Genomic DNA, 25,262 nt, shown 5'->3' with positions numbered 1-25,262 from the left:
GTGGTAAAGTGGTTCTGTTGCTAGAGAGCTGCAGATGTTTGTTGTGAGCGTGGCAGGGAATATAACCTGCTTTCTTACAAAACTGCTTTGCCTGATGATTATTAATAACTATAGTTTCTGCCCTCTTCTCCCTTTGGGGTTTTCGCTAGCTCCCGGCTCCATGGGGTGCATGCTGTTCCCATTGACAAAACTCCTGTTAGGTTTAATCCTATGAGATGCAAACACCCCTATTTTTTTTCCTTTCCAGGCAAGCTGAAGCGAGTTGTTATAAAACATACCTAAAGGAACTAAAGCAAAAGAACCAGAAGGGATCAACTGAAATGCTGAAGTATCAACTTGTAAAAAAAACCCAAAACATAAGAAAATAATGTTTACAACTTCGGTCTAATTAAACTGTGGAACTCATTTTTAGAAGATATTGTGGATTCCAAAAGTTAGCTAGATGCAAACATAACTACTCAAATTCATGGAATAAATATTTGCTACAAAGTAGTAAAAAGATATTATCTGTAGCTCTAGAATTTCTTAAGCAGCATATCATTAGAAAGTGGGAAAGTGAGGTTTGCATGTTTGTCCTGTAACTCATGACCTTTCCCCAGGATCTACCGTTGGCTAGTTAAAGACTGGTTACTAGAATAGACCTTTGACCTGACTCAGTATGGTTGCTCTTATGTTGTGCTCTTATTTGAATAATAAATATGAATTCTTGAACAGATTTGCAAAGTGAAAGTGGGCTAAAGGTAGGATATGGTGAAAGAAATGCAGGGTCAGTGACAGTCTAGCTTCAGTAGGGTGTTGCACAACAGGGTTGTGGCAGCTGGCATGAGATGAGAGCTCACTGGGTTTTTGTCATTATAGTGAGATTGTATAAATGGAGTACTTGACAGTGGCTGAGAAACCTGAGAAACAGGTTGCTATTTGCTTTATTTGGCTCAGTTTGAAAGGGTTCCTTCATGTGTCTGGGAAATTTACAAAAATTAGAGCAAAGTGCTAACAAAAAATTATGAAAGTCATCTTTGGGTCAGTCCCAGTTTTTAGGAAGGATATTTTTATTTACCTGCCTGGGTATCTGGCATTCTGCTTCTTGCATTGTCAACTAGCTCTACTCTTTTCCAGCCTCACCAAGACAAAGGAAGAACAAGAATTAAGTTTAAAGAGCTGATGGCTACACTTCCAACAGAGAAGGAGAAGAATATTGAATGTCTGGAGGAGGGAGGGACGAGTGTATAGTTTTATTTAATCCTCTAATCTTCTTTATATTCCTTATCCTTCCATTTCTTTGCTGCCCGATGAACGTGTTGATTTCCTGCAATGCCCCTCAGGGTTGCAGGAGAGAGGACTGGTCACAAATACTGGATGTGCTGCAGGTGACAGATGCCTCTCAAAAGGATTACTGGCAAACTCTTTTGAACCTGCACTGAAGAACATCACAAAGTTAGGACCCTGGTGAAGTCAGGACCCTGGTGAAATCACAGACGTAATTTCAAAGGACTCCACACACACAATGAACTTATATTGTGCAAAAGATCTACAAAGAGCTTGGTTTGTGTGCTGCCCTGATGGATGATGTAACTGGCAAGCAATTATTTATTTAAACATCAGAGGAATAGTTACTGGAAAGACTGCCCAGAGCATCACAGCAAAACCACTCTGGCAGAGGCAATGTGCATTTACTATAGTCATCTGCTGAAGTCAAGCTGCAGAAACAACAGTCCTGTAAAATAGGGGATTTAAATATTTAACTTCATCAGGGTACTGGGTTCTTATGTGTGTAAATATCCTCAGTTAAGAGCAAAGTTAACCTTATCCACTGCTTTCTGCTCATGTCCAAATTCTAGTATGAAATTGGTGGCTCACAACCAGAAGCTGTGCCAGATTTTCTGATGAAGCTGTGACACTCCTGGCAGAGGGGAGACCAGAAGCACTTGAGTCTCTTCTGGCTCCCCATGGACACATATGACTCTGTAGGGCAGCCCAGGGACTGTGTGACGGCTGGCAGTGATTGTCTGCGCCTGACAGGCTATCCAGGATCATCAGACTTCTAATACATAGCTGCGTGCTGAAGACCTGGTGGGAAACTGCCAAGAGGATGTGAATAATTTCTACTCATTTGCATCACACAAGCAGGGGGAAGAGTTCACGGAAGAGCTGAAACCCCAAGTTAAAGTAAAAAATATTGGCTGTTTCATACAAGATCTTTAGGTTTTCTGGAATAAGAATGTTAAATAAATTCTACCTCTACAGAAAAGATCAAAATTTGCCCCAAGATTTCAGAGAAAAGTAGAGTCCTGTACAAGACCTTCTGCAGTGATTTAAAATGCATTATTATCATAAGCTCAGAGTGGTATCTTCAGTACCGGGCTAACTCAGCTGACCCGTCAGTTAGCAACTATAAAATACAAGACATAAACATGTTTAGGTTTTGGAACATATGCTGCCAAAGTTACCCAATAACATACTTGTTTTCAGGATTATAGTTCAAAGAGCATTTATAGCAGACACACAAGTATGCCGTTGCCTGTTTGCCTGAGATCACATCGAACAAAATTCAAAGGATCAATTTTTTTGCCTGTCTCAGGACCCAGGAGTCAAACATTTCAGCATAAACGGAGTCTTAAAAATACCTTTTTGTAATGTGTAGATTTCTAGGAATGATACAAAGGAAAACATCAGTTGTAAATACCCTGCAGACCAGAAAATTAGTTGCATGTGATATACTCCAACATGATTCTAACAGTTGATTTCAGTGTGGCCTTGTTTTTTATTTACCCTGTGAGGATAATTGTTGCTAGAAAGTTCACAGGCCATCTTCTGGCCCTTTTTGCTTTTGCCCTCTAATTCGGTGTTATTTTGCAATGCTAAACCATATGCATGAGAGTACCTCTACAACATAAGTACACGCATATCAGAACAGGGGAGAGGTGTCTGGAAATTCTGGGCAGACTAGGTGCATGGATTGCTTTCATTTTCATTATATTCTTCATATTATTAATTTTATTAATTTTTCATAAATTAACTTTATTAATATAATTATTAATGTGCATAGTACTCTGTAGACAATATATTCAGTATACTGTCTACAGGGTTCTCTGCTTTTCCAGATGCTGCATGCAAATCTAGGAAATCTCTGTCCCAAGACACAAACTTAAGGTGAGAAACACACTCAGAAGTAGTAATGAGGATACAGAAGAACTGTGCCCCAGAACTAGTGGGTCTGAAATGACTTTGACTTCTTTTATTGCTGAGTAATTAAAGAGGTAAAAAGAATGCTATCAGTAGAGACAAAGAAGAGCTGATTTGGAGGGACCAGGGTAAAGTGCAGCAATGTACCTAGCACTAAGTTCCTGTCCATGATGGGGGTTGGGAAAGGCTGTTTGTTTTGATTGTAGGTTGCACCCAGATTTCAATATAAAAAAGAAAAAAAAAATCACATTTTAACATTCTTCTGTTAGTTTTGCAGCAATTCATTACACCTAGACTCTCCCCTTCCCTGCATCTTACGAGGTCGTCTAAGATACTGGGTTTAAAACACTACCACTCTGACTTAGGAGCTTTATACACCAATTTGCAGAGAATCCAGAGCTGCAGACAATGAAATCCCAAATGAAGCCATATGAACAACTGCTAGGATAGCAATTTTTCTTTTCAGGCTACAGTTTTTCTTTGAATTTCAGATTTAATTGTTGTAAAGAAGTAATACAAGTTATCTATAATCACATAGAGTTAGTTGTGTTTCTGATGTTCCTTGGGAAATTGAAGGATAATGGTTCCTCCACAAATGACCATCATGTAAAATCTTCTTACCTTAGTTCCCGAAGTAGGTACAAGTCCCACAGCTGCCATATATGTACTTCCAATTGTCTTGATCTTTTCTATGTCCTTATAATATTCTTTGTCCATAAGCTTTGTTTAAAACATAAAACTGTTAAATGTTACATAATATTTTAGACAAGCAACCATAGCTATCAGATAATACGTGCAAGTTGATTAAACCATATTATTTTTGGTAAGTTGAGGCTTGCCCACTTTGAGGTCATTGAAAAACCTACCGTTAACTCACATTTTAATATTCTTCCTATATTAGAGGAATTTGAGGTCAGACTCACATACCTAAAAGTACAAACTGGGCACTTTGGAGAAGACCAGTGGACACCAACTACAATTAATTAGGAAGTTTACAGTACTGTTTTATTAGGCAGTTCAAGATAGCTGAGTTGCTACAGATAATCTCTGTTGATAGTAATTCGGTAGAACTGATATGATCAAAAGACAAAGTGTTTAGACCTTACCTCATCAAAATCAGCAATAATTTCATTTAACAGGCGTAAACATTCCACTCCCATATTATTGCCGTCCAATTCAATGTAGAAATCATTGAAATTTGGGATGGAAGCAAACATCACTCCCACTTGTGAATATGACTGGTAATAAAGGTCCTGCAGTTCAAGCAAGATAAAATGACCATCATGTAAAATCTTCTTACCTTAGTTCCCGAAGTAGGTACAAGTCCCACAGCTGCCATATATGTACTTCCAATTGTCTTGATCTTTTCTATGTCCTTATAATATTCTTTGTCCATAAGCTTTGTTTAAAACATAAAACTGTTAAATGTTACATAATATTTTAGACAAGCAACCATAGCTATCAGATAATACGTGCAAGTTGATTAAACCATATTATTTTTGGTAAGTTGAGGCTTGCCCACTTTGAGGTCATTGAAAAACCTACCGTTAACTCACATTTTAATATTCTTCCTATATTAGAGGAATTTGAGGTCAGACTCACATACCTAAAAGTACAAACTGGGCACTTTGGAGAAGACCAGTGGACACCAACTACAATTAAATAGGAAGTTTACAGTACTGTTTTATTAGGCAGTTCAAGATAGCTGAGTTGCTACAGATAATCTCTGTTGATAGTAATTCGGTAGAACTGATATGATCAAAAGACAAAGTGTTTAGACCTTACCTCATCAAAATCAGCAATAATTTCATTTAACAGGCGTAAACATTCCACTCCCATATTATTGCCGTCCAATTCAATGTAGAAATCATTGAAATTTGGGATGGAAGCAAACATCACTCCCACTTGTGAATATGACTGGTAATAAAGGTCCTGCAGTTCATAAGCAAGATACAATTTTTACTTTAAAAGATTAAGGTAAACCAGGCATCATTATTATGATATCTATTCTACTGCTAAGCAATAGCTAGGACAAAAGCCATAATTTTTGGTAGAGAGAAAGCCAGCCTTATTAAAAAAAATGTTGAAAGATCTCTCCACTCAAAAACACAAAAGAAAATTAACAGCAAAGCTATTAAACCCATTTAAAACAACTTAGACTTTTTCTTTGTTCAGACATGGAAGCAGTGAGTAAAAATTTTGTAGAAACTCTTAACAGTTGTAGTACTTTTATTGTATGAGAAATATAATTGCATTTTCTCAATTTTGTTTTATAACTAAAATAGGAGACGAAACAATTTTGCCCTGCAGCACAAAACCAGCCTCGCTCCTTCATGTCTTTGCCTGAGTTGCGGAGTCCTGTGTTCAACACTAACAATATAATGCTGTTCTGTACGGTAAGGTTTCTGCTTAAGAATTTGGAGGGCTCGTGGGAAGTAAAACCACTCTTCTGTGGTTCAAATACATTGATCCAAACTCTCAAGAGCAGTATCATGGTCATTACGGTGACTCCAGTGCTACAGGTATTGCAGCTGCACCGGAAGGACTCTGGTAAGGGCTTCCTGAACCACTTTATTTAATCACTGCAGCCTTTGATGTTAAAAGCTACTGAGTCTTCCTTGGGTGTGTACAATTCTCTGTTTTTAACTTTAAATGGATGGGTTTGGTAATGGCAGCGTATTTCCAGAGCTAGAGTGGTTCATATGGAAGTCTCTGGCAGTTCATACACTTCACCATTCAGAACCAAACTGAGCTCATGAAATACTGTGATAAATCCCCGTATTCTAAATTGTTTGAAAAAAAATTAGTGATTTGCATGCAGGCACTTGGCTGCATTGATGCTGAATGACACAACGTTCCCTTATCCTGCTTTTTATTAAAATTCTTCAGAGGAGGATACTACAGCAAAAGAAATAATCCCAATCTAATTCTTGAACACAAGTTTTTACAAAACTATTCCTTTTAACATGAATGAAATTTTATAAGTCCAAGCCTTTCTTGAAAACACAGTTGAAAGGTGACCCAAGCTACATAGGGTCATACCCATACAACATCACCATGTATTTAAATTTTATCTTGGTTTACCATATTTCTTGGATTAGACATAAGAAAATGCTGTGCAACATGTGCTGGCAACAGGTTGAAGAGAATTCTTTTATTATCCAGCTTGACTCTCTCCATATCATCTCTCTCTTCTTCTGCCTGTGGGGATAGGAAAAGAAAAACCTTTCCAAAAAGCAAAAAAATTAGCTGAAGCCAAAGTATCTTCTATTAATTCATCCTTTGAAATTAAACTGAGCAAAATAATGCCTGCAAAGTAGAGTGGGAACAGTTCTCCTATACCATGCTTTTATGTTTGGGGCAAGATCCTTAGTAATTCAAGCTAAAGTCTCTGGGCCGATGACTACTTTCAGGGCTTGATCAGCTAAGTGTTTTGGTGTCTTCTGTAGTTCTCTGATCTTTTAAATAGGCCCTTGATATTTTTACAGAGTAAAAAGCTAGAATAATCCCACTTAAGTCACATTGGTCTTCGAGGCCAATTACTTCCCAGGTAGGTGGAGACAGTGACAGCAGTATTTGATCCACCTTTCAAAAAAGAGAAGCCTGGAGAATCACCAGTGTTTAAAGCAAACCTACATAATTTTGCAGTAAAATGGCAACAGACCTGGTAAGACAGTAACTTCAACAGAGAAGAAGGTTTTAAAATGGAACATCCTTAAGAATGATATGCAATTAAAAAATTATTTTAATATAAAAAATAATTAGCATTTCTGGAGTTGGTTTTAATTACTCTGGTATTTGGCATGAAAACATATACAGCTCCTGTGCACATAAATTTCTGTGCACAACAGCAACAGAAATTCTATCATTCATGTGAATGACAGCATTCAGAAAGAGTACCTAGGAGTTAACACAGGTGAGTTCCTTAACCCGAGATACTGGTATCTTATTACAAGTGTCTTGACTCACAGGAGTTAGTGGGAGTCATGCATTAGGAAACAATTCTAAAAATCAGACCCCTTATTGGAAAAATACTGAATATCTAGGGATCTCACTTGGGACTCCTAGGTTTACAAATTCCAGCCTAGTCCTTAGTAGACTCTTCTGCAAAATTACTTCTCTGGAATTTGCTCCTTGTTGTTAGAGTGACTTTTGGCCCCACATTCTGATTTCAATTAGAGAATGTGATCAGTACCATATAATTCATCTCATAGAAATCACAGCTTATTCTTTGCTCTTCAATCACACTCAACAGAACTGTAACACAAATCTTCTGCCGTGATCCCAATATGAAGTTATTTATCTAGTTACAGTCAGCAGAAGACTAGAAGGCCAAATTCTCACGCATTGTTGAGAAACTACAATCATGTAAACCACTGAAGAATCTTCTCTAATCTTTGTTGGTGTCTCTTTTATATCTAGAATTTGCTACCCTGATCTATTACAAAGTCCACATACTTTTCTCACTGTCCATTCCTGCCTAAGTAGGAGAAAACCAGTCACCTCTTGCCTTTGTATAGTCTTACAATATTCTTTTCATGTGATTTTTTTTTTCAGGAAGCTAATTTTTGCTTTCCATGACAAAACTTAGGAAATAACCTTTTTATTCAAATCACACAGTATGCTTTGCCTTGCAGTTTACATCTGTATTCTTAAATTTCTTTACAAGTAGAAAGAATGCTAAAAGAGAACTGGGTTTATAAACATAAGTTCTTCAGGAATCATTCCCTTTTGAAATAAATTCTCAGCTCCTCCTCTAATTTGTGTAATAAGAATCAGAATTTATTCCAGAGGTGAAATATCAGTAAACATTAAATAGCAGTTAAGCTCTGCAAGAAATATACCTGAAATTTTTATTTTAAGCAAGTATCTATTTCCTGTTTGTGAGCTGTTTTCCTGACACTTTTTTTGCTGTTTAAATTTCATATGCTGTTTTCTTAAAATATCCTTCCCCTATTTTGGTGGTATAACTCTGTCTCTGACTTATTGTTGTCTATAAACATGTGTAATGGCCTCGTGCCTTTAGTCTGACTGTTGGAATTTAAATGTTCTAATAGTAAAAATAATTTTTTTTTTCCCCCTGAAAATCCAAACCAAGCTTATAACTCCATTTTTACATCATATTGGAATATGGGAAATTTTACTCGGACGACAGCAATGAGATTTGCAAACTGAATTCATGCTCTGAATAAAAAATCCATTTTGGACTTGCTTATCCATTCCTCTATTTTTTGAATGAGAACTTTTTTGTTACTTTCTTCCTAGGAACGTTTAAGGTTCTCAGTTAAGCTCCCAATACAATATGGGGCAGAATAGCAGCTTAAAGAACAATACACCTTTGGGCAGGGTGTAGAGATTTCTGGACAAGTCAAAGTAATCAAGCAGGAGTAGGTAAGTGGAGTAATCAGTTTGACACATTGCATGGATAATGATGTTGCTCAATCACTGGCAGCTGCTGTTCATTTCTGAACTGGAAATATGTGATCAGATTCCTCTGCCTTGCCCAGTCGTGCACCAAAGCGTTCATTTTGGAAGACATGATTGAGAAGGTTCTTCAGCAATATGTAGTGTTTCCTACCATTGTGTATGATTCACAACAAAAGTTTCAGAGCAAGCCACAGCACAAGGACAAAGCTGCCAGCACTGAAGCAGACCCTTGTGACCTTGGTCATGTTGCTGGACTTCTGTCCAGGCTTTGATGCACAGAAATAGAAGATGATTCTAATACACCAACATAGAATAAATGAGAAAGGACACTCTAGCCTGTTGGTTTTCTGGTTGTTTCCTTCTGACGGAACTTTAAGGCATGTAATGGCTTTTCTCCTCCTTTCTATCTTGCTTCAATACGGTCATGAAACTACTGGGATAGAAATGCCATTGACACTACTGTGAGTGTGCAGGTGTGGGTGTGGCAATATTCACAATGATGGGATCACAGCCGTGCCTAAGAGGCTGAGAATTGAGCTCTTCAGTGAAGAGCTAGTGGCTCAAACCAAACCACCAAAGTCATGACTGAAGGGGTGGCAAAATCCCTTAAAAGCAGGGAAAAGCATCAAGGATGTCACCATTGCTAAGAAACACAGTAGAATGCTACATTTCCAACACACCTAGCAAGCATCTCTTCCCCTCTTTGGATGCAAAACTGTTAACTACAGTTTAGACTCTAAGAAGGTTCAGTTGCCAGAAATGAGATGAAAGCCTCTAAGGTCATGGAAGGCCGTTGAATAATACCATGGTGGGTAATGGTAGCAAACCCTAAATAGAGACAAAATATGCAAACAGCAGAACGAAGGGAATGTAGGTCAAGTGCTCTTAGCTTTTTGTGCCCTGGCCTATTTCAGGTAAGGCACTTCCTAGCCAACAGGGAGAGAAGAGTGCACTCTCTCCCTGTGGTTCAGGGAGACATTTGCACTGGCAACGCCTGTGTGGGGCAAGGCAGTGCCATGAAGAACAAGATGTGTTAGCTCCACCCAACCTAGCCCCAGACCTAGAAGCAGAACATTCATGGAATTAGCATAGCACTCCTTCTGACCTACACTTAGTCGTGTTGAAAAGCAAGGTATATTAGCTTAGACCACATACTGCATTAATACCCTAGCCAGAGTCTCTGCATGGATTACACTTACACCATCCAGACTTACCGAATGTCTAACATCCTGCCTTTATTAAACTGATCTGCTAGGAATATGAACTGAAGTGTACCGTCTCTGCCACTACTGCATAGAGTTTGAGTATCCATCCTCTCGCCCTGCACCACCTAAGACAGCTCTCATATATGCAGCTCCTCAGGAGCTGCCTGGGGAAAGAGGAAAGATCTTGTGTCTCTTGCAAGGGAAGATAAGGAGTGAAGGTGAGGTAAAAAAAGACTTGGTCATGTTTGGCAGTGAGGACTCTAAAACTATACCATCACACGGCTCTATGGGAAGGGAAGTAAACTGATTACTGATATGTTCTGGACCTTTTTCCAGCTTCCTGCTTTCTGCCCTTCAGGGGAATGCAATGAAAACTGTCTTTCCTCCTTGTGACTCATGAACTCCTAGTGCCTACTCTTTGAGCAGCTGAGATAAAAGGATGTGTAGGCATCACCCTTTCCCAGGCAAAACAGACATTGAGAAGGGAGAAGGAGTACTTGGGGCTGGAGAAAGAAGATTAAAATAGCACAGATCACAGGTATTTACATTCCTGGTGGAAATATTATCCAGACAGCTAAATAGCACCCTAACCCTGGTCTGTTTGCCCCTATTCCTATTGGTTAATTAAGGAAAGCTGCCAGCATGATATTTATGCAATAGCTGCTGGCTCAAAAAACAAGGCAGATTACTGTGAAAATAAACAAGAAAGAAAATACATAGGCATGAGCAGCATCATTTTTCACATTCTGCTTTTTGCTTATACCTGTTTGGTATTTGTGGCAGGTAGGTAATTTTGCAGAACTTAACTGGATTTGCAGAGCTGCAGTATTTAAAAGCAGGCTTTGTTTTTGCTTCAGACCTGGTGACAAAATTTAAAATGTTCTTTGGTACTATGGCTTTTGACATCAATGTAATTAACAGCTATTGCATTTTACAAAGTTACGCAGCATCTCACAGTTTTTATAATGCTGGTAGCTGGTTACACATCCCCTGTTCAGAAAGTGGTCTGAGCTGTTGTATCACCTGAGCTATCAGGTGACTGTTTAATAAGCATAATAATGCTGTAGCAATGTCACTGACTGAAGAGTTATCACATGAAAATACACTGTTTCAAGATACAGCTAAAAAGAGCGGGGCACTGGTGCCGCAGAAACATCATCTTTGTACCTGAAGGTGGCACTAAAACCACAGGGAAGAGACCCATCACGTTGCTTCTGTAGGGCCAGATTTTTAAGAGGAAGTGCAAGCACACCTAGCAAGTCTTGCCTGCCGACTGTGAAATACATATTTCTTACAAGTGTCACGGATTAGAAAAGACAGCTGAATGATATTCGAGTATTCCCTAAAGAATGCAACAATCAGTCATATCATTGTATCATTCTTATTTTCCTCCCCTGACAAATCCTGGGTGAGTGAGCAACTCCAGGTTTTTGGCAGTTTTAGCTTCTTCATGAATATATTGCTTGTATTTATTAGTCCTTTTTTTTTCCAGTTTTGTTGAATAACTTGCATAAGCAAAAGTGATTATCAGTCACCAATAAGTAAAATGCTCCTATATTTGCTATTCACAGTTATTGTCATATGAGGCACACAGAGTTACTCAACAATGTTATGTAGAAAATCAAATTATCCTCCCACTGCCTGTTAAAAAAAAACCCAAACAAACCAGATATTTACTGGAAATACTGTGATATTCGGAAAGGTTAAATTTGGCACAGAAAAAACCCTAGCAAAATCAACAAGAACTTACAACACCATTGACGTGTGAACAGTCAGTACAAATATAAATGTTTTAACAACTTATCATCAATCAGAAAAAACTATTTTTTCCACACGATGTACATAAATCATACTGTATTATCTCTGTTCTGGTTACGTAACCTAGATGCATGGAAATTAGATTAACTTTTCTTGAAACTGTATCATTTTTCTAAATCAGTTTTTCTTGTTTGAAATCTGCTTTTCCTTAAAAAATATTTTTTTCCTGATGTGGCAGACAAAATCTATGGAAATGGGTTTTCCTCAGACCTTAGCATAGACCACTGAGCATCTATCTATACATTCTTATTAATAATGGTATTAATTGCAGGATACTTTCAGTGTTTAAAGTATCATTTAGTTAGTACTAGACTGTTTGTTGTTCATGATGATTTAAATGAAAATATTTATGAAATCCTTTTTAGTGCAGCTTATGCCACAAACGGGTTTATTCACCTGAGAACATTTTTACAGGATTAGCCCCACAATGAGCCTTACTAAAAGTACGCAAATTGCTTACAACTTCCAGAATAGCCCTTGAGCCCGAAATTCTCCCAGTTGTAAGCCAACAACTGAGAAACTTCCTAAAAATACATGTTGTACCATGTTGGCACATCTTTCACACAGCAGCGGCTGGCTACTGGGAGATGCGAGTCTCCCACTCTAGCAGTGATTCATGCAATTCAGTGTTTGCACAAAGAACCAGCACACTCACTCTGTAAAACAGAAGAAAATCTCCACAGTCCCTGTGCACTAAGTCAATGGTCTTTCTAAAACTTCTGCTACCAAGAACGTAACCAAGTTAAGCCAACATGGTTCAATGGTAAGCAGTACTGCAGCTGTAGAGAAACATGACCAAGAATGCTGTTTAACCATATACAGGGCTCCTGCAGTCCAGCAGCTAGAGAAAACTGCCACTCAGGAAGGTGGTTTTTACCCTTGCCTCCTCTTAAAGATTGTTAAACAATTAGTAGCTTGGAGTTTGCTAACTATTCAAAGGCAGTTTTAACATACAGATATTTCCAACCAACAGTCTTCCCAGAGCTTTTAATACTCAGACGTTTACTATGCCAAAAAGCCTAATAAGTACAAAGATAATGTGGTTTTTACTTATCCATTTGAATCGGTAAGCACCATAAGCACTTCTGTAGCATCCATCATGATGGTACTTCTGCATGTTATGTTAATTAGCCCTTGTATTCAATATCATTTACAACCAATACATGGAGTGAAAACCAGGACAACATTCCTTACAACTTATTATTCACTATTATTTATTGTACAGGGAATAGATCTTCCATGTGGAATTGAGAAGAACAAGGGTATATGCCCAGATCATCAAAGAGGCCAAGCATCTACGCAGCATACCGATTTCAAAGAATGGTAGTCATGTTGATCCCTAATTTCTGAATTTTCTACCTACACTGATTTTTTTTTCCCCTTCTGATTATTATCATGCAAATCTCACAGACAAGATGGTACCACATAAGTACCTGATTTGCAACTGACAAGAAAAATAAAATGGCATTTGATCTTCTCAGATGAAAAGCACTTTTTGAAATGGTACCTGAAGATGCCGCTGGACATTACTGAAATTTGATAGGCATCCATATGTCTTAACTCCCCTTATTGTCCTTTGGAGTAAGTGCACAATGGCTTTAACAATAGTGGTAGATGACTAGGTATTTCTGTAAAACCTGGCCCCAAGAAAACAGAAAAAGTTTATATTTCTTCCTTTACTATTCTCCAGTTCCGGTCTTTCAGCAGGCAAGCATCCCATTATTTTCCAGTACTTAAATTTTTAAAAATAATTGATTGCTAATTAAAAGCCAACTTAAAACTAAGAATCTTTAAGCAGTACATTCCTTAGGGATGCACAATTCACTGTGCAAGTCATAGTAGCTGGAATGATGAAAAGCCTTTAAGATGCTGGAACTCACTCTTGACGTGTTGAAAGGCCACAGGATAGCAAAACAGTATCTTCCTGCCTGCTACTCTATTTCATGGCTAGGAATAACATACCGAAGGTCTCCTATTCATGGATCATATGGCACTCACATACCTCCACCATGTGCCAATCTATATAAAGATAGCCACAATACAGCAGTCGTGCTGCTCTGAGTTTCAAAGTCAGGGGATTTTTTGTTTCCACCTGAAAACTATATTTGGCACCTCAGCAAGCAGAAACTATTATCAGTTTGTCCAAAACAAACTTCTGAGGCTGACAGGCACAGCACCTATCACCTGCAGGTCATAGGACAAAAATTAAATGAAGCTATCACACGCTGTTGACTCAGTTAAACAGCACAGAGTCCACAGAAATTATAGACAAGGTAAACTTAAATCATAAAGGAGGTGGACGTGGTCTTGGACATCAAGACAAACAAAAAGTCTCAACAGAGCTTAACTGTTATGTTGAAAAACTTTAAGAGTAGAAGATAATAGAGCTAAGTCATTCCTGATTTCTTCATTCTAGGTAACACAGTAGAGTCAGGGATGTGTTTAACCCATGTGTTCCAGTCTTGATCTTACACATAAAAGCAAGCACTGCAACACTTTATACAGTCTTCTTAACAACATAGTTAACAGGGCGTAGGTGAGAACAGGATGTGACCTTTGTGAATTGCAAGAGTGTAAGAGCATAAGATTTATCAGAAACGCAACTTCCAAATTCCACCAAAACAAACTGAGGTCTTCTTCAACTTTCTCCTTCCCTCAGGGGCCAGTGTGAAACACTTTGGAGGTGGCAATAGGACAGCTGAGAGGCATGACATTTCCTGATGCCCCTGCTTATGGCTAGTATAATTTCTATAGGTTTTGCTGTGATTATGATAGTTAGGAAATATATTTTCAAAAAAAAGTCCATGCACTTGTTATCTAAATAAATTTCTGATCTTCCTTTGGAAAAGAGTTCCATAGTTTCATTGCATGATATAAGTATTTCCTTGTATCAGTTTTATTTTCTTCTTTTCAGTTTACCTGAACACCAACTTATTTTCACCCCTTTTTGTATTACAAGATGAAAAAAACTGCATGGATTTAATTTCTTTATCTCAAATTTATATTGCTAACAGTCAATTTCCCATGTTTGAAATTCTCTCTATTCATAATGCACCTTAGATAGAAATATATTACTTCATTAATAATGTACTGTTATGGAACAACAAACAAACAAAAAATCACCTCTCCAGAGCAAATGAATTTTATAGGTCTATGGAAAGAAAGCTCTAATAAGTTTTCTCTGTAAACCCCAACAGACATGAAAAATCTTGAAAGTGTCTTAGTCCAACTAATTTGTTCTGAAAGTATTTGCAAGCCAATTCAAAAAGTCAGACATCATTTTGTGTGCATGCATACTAGAAAGAAAAGTCCTGTGACTTACCTGCACAGCCCAGAGGTAGTCCAGACGCAGTTTCAAGTCCACCTGTCTGGAATGCAGTGCCAAAGCACAAGAAAATAGCAAAATGGCTAGTATTGGTTCATAGCCATGCATATAAAAGGAGCCACCCCTTAAAAATGAAAGGAAAGTAAATGGGTTATTCCAGGTTTTCTAATAACTAACACTGCATATTTTTAATATCAGATCTTTAGTTTAGAACATGTGGGTACCCGCTAATCACTAGCCTTTTCTGAGGACGCTCATACGGGTGGGGAGATGGGTGACAGTAAATCTGATCGCTGCATCACACTAACATTCAACTTCCTGAGGATTTTATAATGCTATACATTATTGTAATGTGTATACATGCTTTTAATTAGGAAATATAAAAACTCTCAAAAGCTTAAATGAAATTGGAATTGGCTGAGGGCTGCTGAAATATGGAAGTGAAGTTAACAGTGTTTTTCTATTTCATATTATAATTAGACTGCAGTGTGTTCAGCTGAGGTATGTTAGCATAAAACTACAGAATAATGGGGCAACACTTGCTAGTTCCGAAAAGCTGATCTCCTGTTGATGGGTATTACTAGAATCCTACAATTGCTGGGGAGAGGATGGCTTAAGTATTTCTTACGCTCTACTGAGTATATAGCCCTCAGCAGCACTGAATGCTAGAGGACAATTCACATACGAGGAGTCAGTCGTGACTATACAGAAATACCCATTGCTTTAACTTTGCAAGGTACCTACCCCACTGCTTTTCTGTAACCGCTGAGTTCCAGAATAACTATGTACAAAATTGTAACAAAAAGCAGGAGAATCATTTTTGGCAAGGAAGATACACGTAGAAATATTGCCAAGGTGAGAGTCCCCACTACACAGGAAAGGAAAGCATAGTGTGCTGTGTCACATGGAAGTTCATTCATTGTTTTATTTGTTCCACCAGGAGAAATGATAACTATTGAACTGCTGGAGTTGGTATTCCAAACCCAAGGCATACAGCCAACCTAGAAAAGACAGGAGAGGCGAGAAGGGGAGAAAGTTAAATATGAAATAAACAGAAATGCAGCTGCTGTGGGGGCTGACTGTAGTGCGTTTCTAATTGAGAAAATATGGCCATGGAATTCCCATCCAGCTCACCGCTCTAATAAAATCTCTCTCCTTTTCCTGTAACGCTTTACTCAGTTTTAGGTGGGAGACACTCTTTGTTCATTAGATGCCAGTAAAGCCAACCAATTAAAGTCTGGGCTTATTTGAATAGTTTCCCTCTCAGTGCTCAAAGCCAAGAGATTCTCAAGCCAACATATTCCTGCAAAATTAAGGAACTTCAGTAAACATTTTATGTGGCCATGCAGGTGAGAAAGGTTCTTGCACAGAGCACAGAAAGAAATGTGTTTGTTTTAATGACTATGTAAATTGTATCAATTGCAATTAATCAAATATAAAATAAAACATATTTTAATCTTTGATTGAAAAGCTAAACATGAATAATATCTTTTCTCCACTGCAGAGCTACTTCTGCTATCACATATGATTCAAATACAAGGCCTCATCTTTAGCTATCCCTGCCATTTCAGTTATGCAAGGAGTTTCATTTCCTCCCTAGGCTGGGAAATAAAAAAATGTTTTAGTGCATTTCAGTCCCTCTGCAGAGCCTTCCTACCCTGCAGAGGGATGTTTTAGTTTTAGTTTTAGTGCATTTCCTATGTGAAATTTGAGGAAATTTAACCTGCTGCTTCCAAAGGCAATGTCATGTACACATCTCAGAGCTGTTACCTAAGGAAGGGAGGAATTTCTGGCAAATAGTGCAAGTCCCTAGAGCTCCAGTTTTAATTGCACTCCAACCTTCACCCCTTATGAAGGGTGAGTACAAGAGTTAGCATAAAAGGGGAGAGTGGGATGGTAGTGTGAAATTGATTTTAACAGGCACCACCACATAAGCCCTGCCCTGTACTTAAGCTTCTCTTTTGAAGTGTGTTATTAGACCTTTTTATTTAATCCTAACCACTGATAATGAAATTTTATAGCATGCTGTAAAATAACTGACAACCTGAAAGGTTATTAAGCAATATATTTTACAGGTGGTTGTAGTAATTTAAAAAGATGAGGCATAAAAGATAAAATGTGAGTTAAACTCATAATGGCTAACATTATGAAATAAGATGAGAAAGAGTGAAGTATAAAATCTGTTTAATGTGATTTTGTTCAATATTCTTAAAAATGCTGTTCAACTAAACTCATCGGAAAACATAGGCATGCAGGAGGGCTTCATAAATGATGTGCAATCCATCCAGGAAAACACCATATGCTCTACAACTAAGAGTAAAACCTCAACACCTAGCTCCTCTGCTAGCTGAGACTTCTAGAGGCATTACTTTGCAGGAATGAATAATTTCTACTGATTAAACATTTCTCCTAAGCATTTCAATGGTTGCAGGCTATTTTTGCTTCAGTAAAGGATAAAGTTATATTTGTGACCTATTCTAAGTTGTAACTGAATGATCACTGCCTTGTTGGAGGCCAGAACATCTGAATTCTAATCTGCTTTCTTCCACCGATGTTCACCGTTGCCTTAGGCCTTATGATGTCTGTTTCTCATTTTCACCGTCTTTAAGCGGCAACAATGGTGCTTGTTTCATTTGATCAAAGTAAGAGTCAGGGGGCTGATCCATAAAGGTTCCAGCTGTCATAATATTAATCTCAATCCCAAAGTCAGATACACAGAACTTGCTGAGATGCTAGCTAGCCTGGAGGCACTGCACATCTCTATGCATCTTAGGCTTATATGCACATTAAGAACCACATACATGTCTGTGTGCTATTAGGGCTGTGTGTTACTCACACAGCTGATGTTCAGGAATTCCCAGAAATGTCTGAACAACAGTAATTCTTCATATGTCTCAGGACATTGGAATTCGCAGACAAGGGATCCTCTGCCCATTCAGTTCATGGGGATCAGCTTGGTAGATGTTCTCAGGGCAGGTCCAGGGACGAGTGAATACACAAAATACAAAATAAGGGGCTTGGCATCTCAGTCAGCACTGTGAATTGCTCATGAAATCACTGTCTTCCTATTGGTCAGAACACATTGCCCAAATCCCGCAGAGAGACATGATTTGAGACATCTGCCTTCTCAGCATTTCCAATTGTGTTTAGTGTGCTATTTTTGTGTGGATTCTTTCCTTTGGGTACCCTAACATGTTTAATTCATTAGCATTAGCAGCCAAAATTCTGAAATTGAGTGCTAGGAATTTGACAAGGCAACTAAATGCCAAATACTTAGGTGGAAATTTAAATCCCATTTGACATTCAAGTCCATCATGTAGAACTAGCTGCTAATCTACAGTAAAAGACGCTCAATTTTCAGAAGTATTGAGCAAGTTCACTTCATACAAGAGAAGCTTCCTAGACATTAGATGTGAATGGATCATGTAAGTAGCACGGTGTAAGCACCTCTTCTCGTTACACAATACTGTCCATATTTTAAGATCTCGTTATCCTTTCTGATCTGCCTGGACTAAAAATATCCCCCTGTTATTACACAGAAATGTGTTTGGTAAGTTGCCACATAGAAATAAGTAATGTTGTTTGATACCATGCCTTGTCTGTCACAAAATATCAGCCATTGAACTAGTAAGCAAATTGAACATTTAAAAATAGTTTTCCCATAAAGTACAGGTCATCAGCAGACTATGTGATACTAAGGTTTGCTATAAAAATTTCCATAGGTGTTGACTAGGTATTATCTGTATAATTTGCTAATAGCTTTCCCATTCCTAATTCAACATCCTGACTCAGGGCAGTGAAAGTTCAAATTATAGCAAAGGGCTTTAATTTTGAAGAAACATGCTCTGCACATATGAATAAAGAAAAGAGTAGGAATTCACCAGACGAGAATATGGTATGTGTTTAATGGATCCATACCAGGCTGTTCTTTAAACAGAATGCTAAATTAAGCAATACTTGATTTAAATACTCACCACACATCCTTGAGCCACAGAGTATACTAAGATCACAATAAAAATACACAAAATGGTACGAATTTGTATTGTCAGGCACCCTGGAAAACACTAAGGAAGAAAAAAAAAGATTTATAGATAAAGATTTTGTAATATTTTTTAAAGTGGGGTTGCTATTTTTTTAGTCTATAAAAAGAAGTGAATAAGGGATACGAAATTTTTGCCTGCACTGCAAATTATGAAACAAGCATGCAGTTATTCTTGTGTACATATGTTTTAAAAGTAATTGCATTTTTGGGGGTAACAAATGTGAAACTATTATTACTATACATTATTTCTCATAATAATTAAAACTCTTTGAAAGGTTAGTAGGATGTCTGCTCATAATGCAAATAATAAATTAGGATGGCATTTGATTTTGTTCCCATGGGGAAAATACCCAAAGCATCTTTTGCCTTGCAAATTATCAGCTACAAATAGTGATCCAAGAGAACATACTGTGGTAGCATAGAATTTTGGAGTGGTATTTGTGTCTTCTGCTATAATAGTCACATTAAATGCCAGGATAGTTTTAATTATCAGGACTCATTAAAAATACTGAATTTGTCAGAGCAGAAAGAGCAGTGGAGAACAAAAATGTCTGGTGGAATGGAGTCTTGTGAATCTCTTGCTCATCTCCATTTTTACCCTGATTCCATCACTGTGAAGTGTGAAGTGCTTGCTGCTGTGAGTATATATGAAGCCAGTGACATAAGGTGAGAGAGGAAGGATAAGTCTGTCAAGCTCTAGTACTTGTTCCAGTCATAATGATCTGCTCTGTTTTCAGGGAAAGCCGCTTTCCTTCATTTCCCCTTGCATTAAGAATGTTTGGGGCATCTATTATCTACTGGATCCACGATGCGCCTTTCAGACCACAGGACTTCTTCCAGTGACTTCAAGGTGCAAGAATTAACTCCAGGAAACAATCAGATTTAGAGGGGGAACAATCCTGTGTCCCTTAAATGGAGGGGGCTCAGACTTATCAAGGTTGGATTTGACTTAAGATCAAATGGAGCAAGCAAACACCTAATTTTTGGATGAAAGTCACCAGTCCTGAAGAAAAGCTGTTCACTTTATGGGTATCATCAACACCAAAAGCATAGCTTCCAGCAGGCAGCAAAGTACCCATAGAGAGGGGATTCTGTGGCCTTGGCACAATAGAAATCATGTATTGAAACTCCTCCCCTTCCTTTCACATATGCAGAGACATTTCCACTGTTTGTGTGACCATGAATTAAAAGTTTGAGATCGTTATAGATGAATCAACTTCATCTGGGCTGTGAAACATGAGAATACAGCAATTACAGAAAAAAAAAAGAAAGTGTGATCTGCAAATACATTCTGGCTTCAGTATGGATTAAGTCCATTTAAATGTAGGCTGGGAACAACCAACATAATACCAATAGTAGATTTACAGAAGCATATTATAGACCTGAGTTAATTGGCTACACCAGAAACCAGTTTAACTATTAGTCAGCATCAGTAAAATACATTGGGATACCCGAGGTATATCACCTTTAATAAAACAGTGAGCATATTGTAGAACAAAAACCTCAAACTGTAAGAATCTCACATTGAAAAGCTGTGTCTCAAGGGAGGGGATATAGCAGTGTCCAAAATTACACTATGAAAAAAGAGATAGACTATTTCTGCATTTATTCATTATTATCATACAGTTCAGGTTGGAAGGGACCTCAAGGGGCCAAAAGTACTGTCTGCCTTGACCCCCAGGGCCATTTCTGCAGAGCTAGTCAGTCCCCAGCCTGTGCCATTGCAGAGGGTTCTTCCTTCTCAGGGCCTGGACTTTGCACTTATCCATGCTGTATTTCATAAGATCCCTGTTGGCCCATTCTGCCAACCTATCTAGGTCCCCCTCAATGGTCATCCTGCCAGTGTGTTGGCTGTTACCCCAAAATTGGAGTCACCTGAAAACTTGACATGAGTATACTCCATGTCCTTCTCCAGGTTGTTGATAAAAATGTTTAACAGGACAGGTCTCAGGATAAACTCCTGTGGTACCCCACTTATTACTGGCTTCAAGGTAGAGTACGACCATAAACTGCTATGCTCTGAATGTGATCATCCAGGCATTTTTTTTACCCATCAAGTTGTCCACCAAGACCAAAATCCTATGCACACATGAGGTGGAACATGAGTGTTTCTATCCATATAAATAAAATGGAAAATAGTAATTTTGTTTGAAGGAAATATATATATTCCATTAATTCAGTTTGCAACCAAATAAGTTATCTACTGCTTGTTAAAGAGAGAATCCCCATAGTTCGAAGATAATGCTGCATGGTTAATATCGACAAAGCAAAATGCAGATTCAAAGACAGTGTGTCCTGACACATCGCACAGACTTTTTTTTGTGTGTGCGTGGTATGTGTATGTTCTAAATGTTCACATGCTAGGCTATTAGGTTAAAAAGGAAAAAAAACCTTTAAAAGGTAAGGTATGAGACATGTCTGAATTAAAACTCTGACTGACACTTGAAGGATTTATATTTTTGACTTTTGGTCATTCTAAGATTGCATCTGCTCTTTTATGATAGCATAGCATTTTGGGTTTCGTTTTCTTTGTTTTCTTTTATTTGTGGAATTTTTATTAACTAAATAAATACTGTCAGATCGCCAAAATGCAGGTAACTGGTACAGTAAAACATTATTATAGTGGTTTTATGAGTGAGGCGTTTAATGCTAAAGCATGGAGAAGTTGAGTCACTTGTCCAGTGTAAAATAGCATATAAGTGCCAGAAGACTGATTAAAATAGGGGAATGACCGGTTTACAATTTTATATTCATTATACCTAGTATATTCATTATCTTTTATTTATTAAATAAGACAAATTTTCACCACAACATTTCAAACTGCAATATTCTGAGTTTTTATGTTTCTTTATTTTGCTAATGCTGGATTTGATCCTGTAAGGTACTGAATCTCTAGAGGAACCTGGAATGAATTCAAATTCTGTTGACTGCCAAAACAGCTGGAACAAACCTTAAGTTTGTACTAGCTCCAGGGAAATGGCATAAAGAGGAGCAATTTCCTACAAAGTTCATCTGTGTTTCTACCATCCATAGACAGAACAACAGATGATAAACTACTGTGCCTTTATGAAACAAGAGATCATCAAAATTATTCCCAAATAATTGTGTAAGTTTATAAATAAAGATCTGCTCTGTACCAGATACTCTGCTAATATACTATTTATGTTTCCATGAAAACAATTACTTTCCTCCTGCCAAAGGGCATTTTTTCTTAACTAAAAATTAGTGAGTGCTAATCAGCAAAGCTGATTAACCGTGTAGGTGTTTTCTCCTGATATTTGTCTGAAAAGACTAAATTTAGATTAAGCCACTACAGATTTCTTTCATCAGAAAATTAGTCTGCAGATGCTTTATTCTGATCTGGCAGACCTAGTTCTCTCCTACAACAACCAAATGTCCTTCTGCATCATTACTGTTGTGAAAATGTAATGCAGGAGAATTAATCATTACTAAAGGTTTTGAAAAGGCCAAGGGTTGCATGTGCAAAACATTGTGCTTTACCATCAAAACAGCTGCTGCTTTGGCAGGAAAAGTTTTGAAAACAGAGGGGAAGTTAGCAGGACTTTACACCCAGATACCAGTCAGAATGGAAGGGAGAACTCGTGTGCTCCGTAGTCAGAAAGGAGAAAAAGTCAGGGTAAAGCAGCTGTTTATCTGAATACTGGAATGATTCAGTAGCTAGGGGTAGGTGTTCAGCAAAGATGTAGCAAAAAAGACAAAAAACATAGCATTAATGGCACTGAATGCTACACTGCTGTAATGATTACTCATGTAAATACTCTTCTTTCCAGTGAACCATCTTTGTTTTTGAAGTGCCTAATACGTTACTTAGCAATGAACTTGAAAAGCACATAAATTTCAGACTCTATGAATCTGTGAAGCACGGGTTGATGGCTTCACATTCCAAAGGACAAACAAAGCATAGCCACCAAAAGGAAGAATAATAATAATAGTCATAAAATCTTAAATCACTTACTTGTACTCGTGTGACATGTAGGTACATAATACAAGCCACTAGGAAGCATATGCAGAACACCAGGAGAACAAGAACTACGGTACTCCTAGAATAAAAACACAATAGAAGTAAAGCAATGCAACTCAGTAGCAGATGAGAACAGCACAGGGGTCCTTCTGAAATGGTATTTTGGATGAATGGTGGAGGATCTCCCCCTCACCCTTGCTGTAATACGAACCGTTGCAGAGGAAATTTCACAGTGAAATGCACTGCTCAAGAATGAGAAATCAGTAAATGGTCTTGTATATGGTGCCCACTCTGACCTCACCAAGGAGATCAAAGCACCTCAAAAATTCAACTGTATGGTGTGTCAGGAGAGACACTTTATAATTGTAGGCTAATGAAGAATATTCAGCATGATGACTCTTACAAGTGGAGTGTGTAGCCCAATTACGTGGCCTTGGCAGCTGTGTAACAGTTACCAGATGCTTTTCCCTTCTAATCTCTCCTTCTCAAAGATTCAGAAATCAGAGGTCGGTCAACTCAGTCACTTATCAAGTCAAATAAAATCAGACCAGACTGCGATCCCTTCTTCTAACGAAACAGAGCAACTCCCTCCTTTTGAGTCTTCCTCAACGGTTAGAAAAATCTTAGGTTTCACAAAGATGCTGTAATAATTCTTTTAATTCTTAATCTTCCCTCTCCTGATCTTTCAAAATAGGCTTGTTCTTCATGAGAAGAGGGGTGCAGACCAAGCACTTCCCTCCTCCAGAAAACCTGTGTTATTGGAACAGTACCTTATGCATGTGAGCAAGCTGGCAAAAATTAGTCCACCAATGCTGGTGCTTTGATTTATGCTCAGGGACAGCCTGGCCCCAAGCCAGCCATGGAACCAGGGCCGTATGACAGCAGAATAACATGATCTTAACACCTTCTTTTCTAGTCTTGTGAGAACAACCCAGCCAGTCTAGAATATGCGAGCCATGGCTGCAGGCATATATGTATCTGTGCCCTTGACCATCACTGGGGAAAGATTGCTTATGTAGGGTTTCTAACAGTAGAAGAGAAGAGTGCAATTCTTCTGCTGTAGAATTTCTCAGTATTTGGCTTTGATTTCAAACTCATGTAACAATTCCCACCAATACACAAACAGGGAAAATTCTGTGGTGTAGTATGTGTATCCAGAATGGGGAGGTGATCTAGATGCTGTCAGTGTGGATTCTGAATACAAGTATCAATAGACAGCAGGCTCTCCTGTGCTTTTAGAGAATTGGCTTGTATTCAGGGTGGTAGTATACGAGGAAAAAAATGCAGGGGACATGATTGCAACTGCATCTTTTAAGGCAGCAACAGCCAACAACTGACACTAGTACTGAGTGGGACCCTGACAGAGATTTGGGTTGGCACCAGTAACAAAGGGATACATTGTTTTTTAAAAATAAACCCAGCATAAGACATCAGAAAGGCTCAACATCAGGGCTTTTAGTGGCTACACTGCATGTGTGCCTTCATAACTGGACAGCTTAGGTTGACAGGAACATAGCCTTACTTTTACCAACTCCATCTGGGGATATAAAATATGCCTTTAGCTGAGAAGCTGTTTTGCTCAGATGATCATAGGAATTGTGAGAATGTCAAGCCCATTGCTTTCTGTGTATTTATGCAGCAACTGGCTTTCTTACAACATTTTCTTGCCTCTAGATTTTGAACCTCCTCCTTGGAATATTGTGATACATGTCAAACACCATTATTATCACTTCTCCCATTATAGTAACACATAACACTTCTTGTCTTGGCTTTTGCATTCTTTTGTCATACTTATAACTACTTTGGCAATCTAAAGAGCAACTTAAAGCTCCAAGTTCTATGGAGAGGGGAAATTTTCCAATACTTCCAAAGGTCTAGTCTAGCTCATGGTTGCACCTGTGTCACAACGAGAGAAGAGCCTGAGAAGACTAGTAATTTGTATGAAGACACCACCAACAGACACTGGAAGAGAGAACTTAAGACCATTCAGTGGGTGGCTTTTCTAACTAACCCAGTGATGAACCAGTCCATCTTCATGGCCTTCAGTGGTCATGTTCTGCTGGAGCTTGTGTGTCTGTCAGATCAGAGCTTAAACTGAATCTCTGTACAGCTGTTTTTTAAGTGACAGTACTTTTTGGAAAGGTTACCAACTACCATACCATATGATTCTTGGAAATTCATTCTAGTTTCAACTATGCTAATACTCTTTGTCTCTCCTTGTTCTAAATTGCCATGTACTGCAGCTGGGCTTTACTTCAGAAGCAGGTGAACAAGTTCTTA

At 38.2% G+C, this 25,262-nt stretch overlaps 1 protein-coding gene across 1 annotated transcript in view; it reads right to left on the bottom strand.

Moving 5' to 3' along the window:
- The window catches only part of ADCY1 (adenylate cyclase 1), a 171,902-nt gene that overhangs the window by 4,878 nt on the left and 141,762 nt on the right, over positions 1-25,262 (bottom strand). Inside the window, exons 14-20 of the mRNA XM_009285327.2 lie at positions 22,977-23,061; positions 18,933-19,022; positions 15,703-15,959; positions 14,956-15,082; positions 6,268-6,384; positions 4,969-5,115; positions 4,484-4,582 (exon numbers count right to left, since the gene is read on the bottom strand). Coding sequence (XP_009283602.1) covers positions 4,484-4,582; positions 4,969-5,115; positions 6,268-6,384; positions 14,956-15,082; positions 15,703-15,959; positions 18,933-19,022; positions 22,977-23,061 — 922 coding nt within the window. The remainder of the gene's footprint in view (positions 1-4,483; positions 4,583-4,968; positions 5,116-6,267; positions 6,385-14,955; positions 15,083-15,702; positions 15,960-18,932; positions 19,023-22,976; positions 23,062-25,262) is intronic.

The sequence above is a fragment of the Aptenodytes forsteri genome, unplaced genomic scaffold, assembly GCF_000699145.1.
Source record: "Aptenodytes forsteri isolate BGI_AS27 unplaced genomic scaffold, ASM69914v1 Scaffold44, whole genome shotgun sequence".
Taxonomy (NCBI): domain Eukaryota; kingdom Metazoa; phylum Chordata; class Aves; order Sphenisciformes; family Spheniscidae; genus Aptenodytes; species Aptenodytes forsteri.
This window is presented reverse-complemented; position numbering and strand designations above follow the sequence as displayed.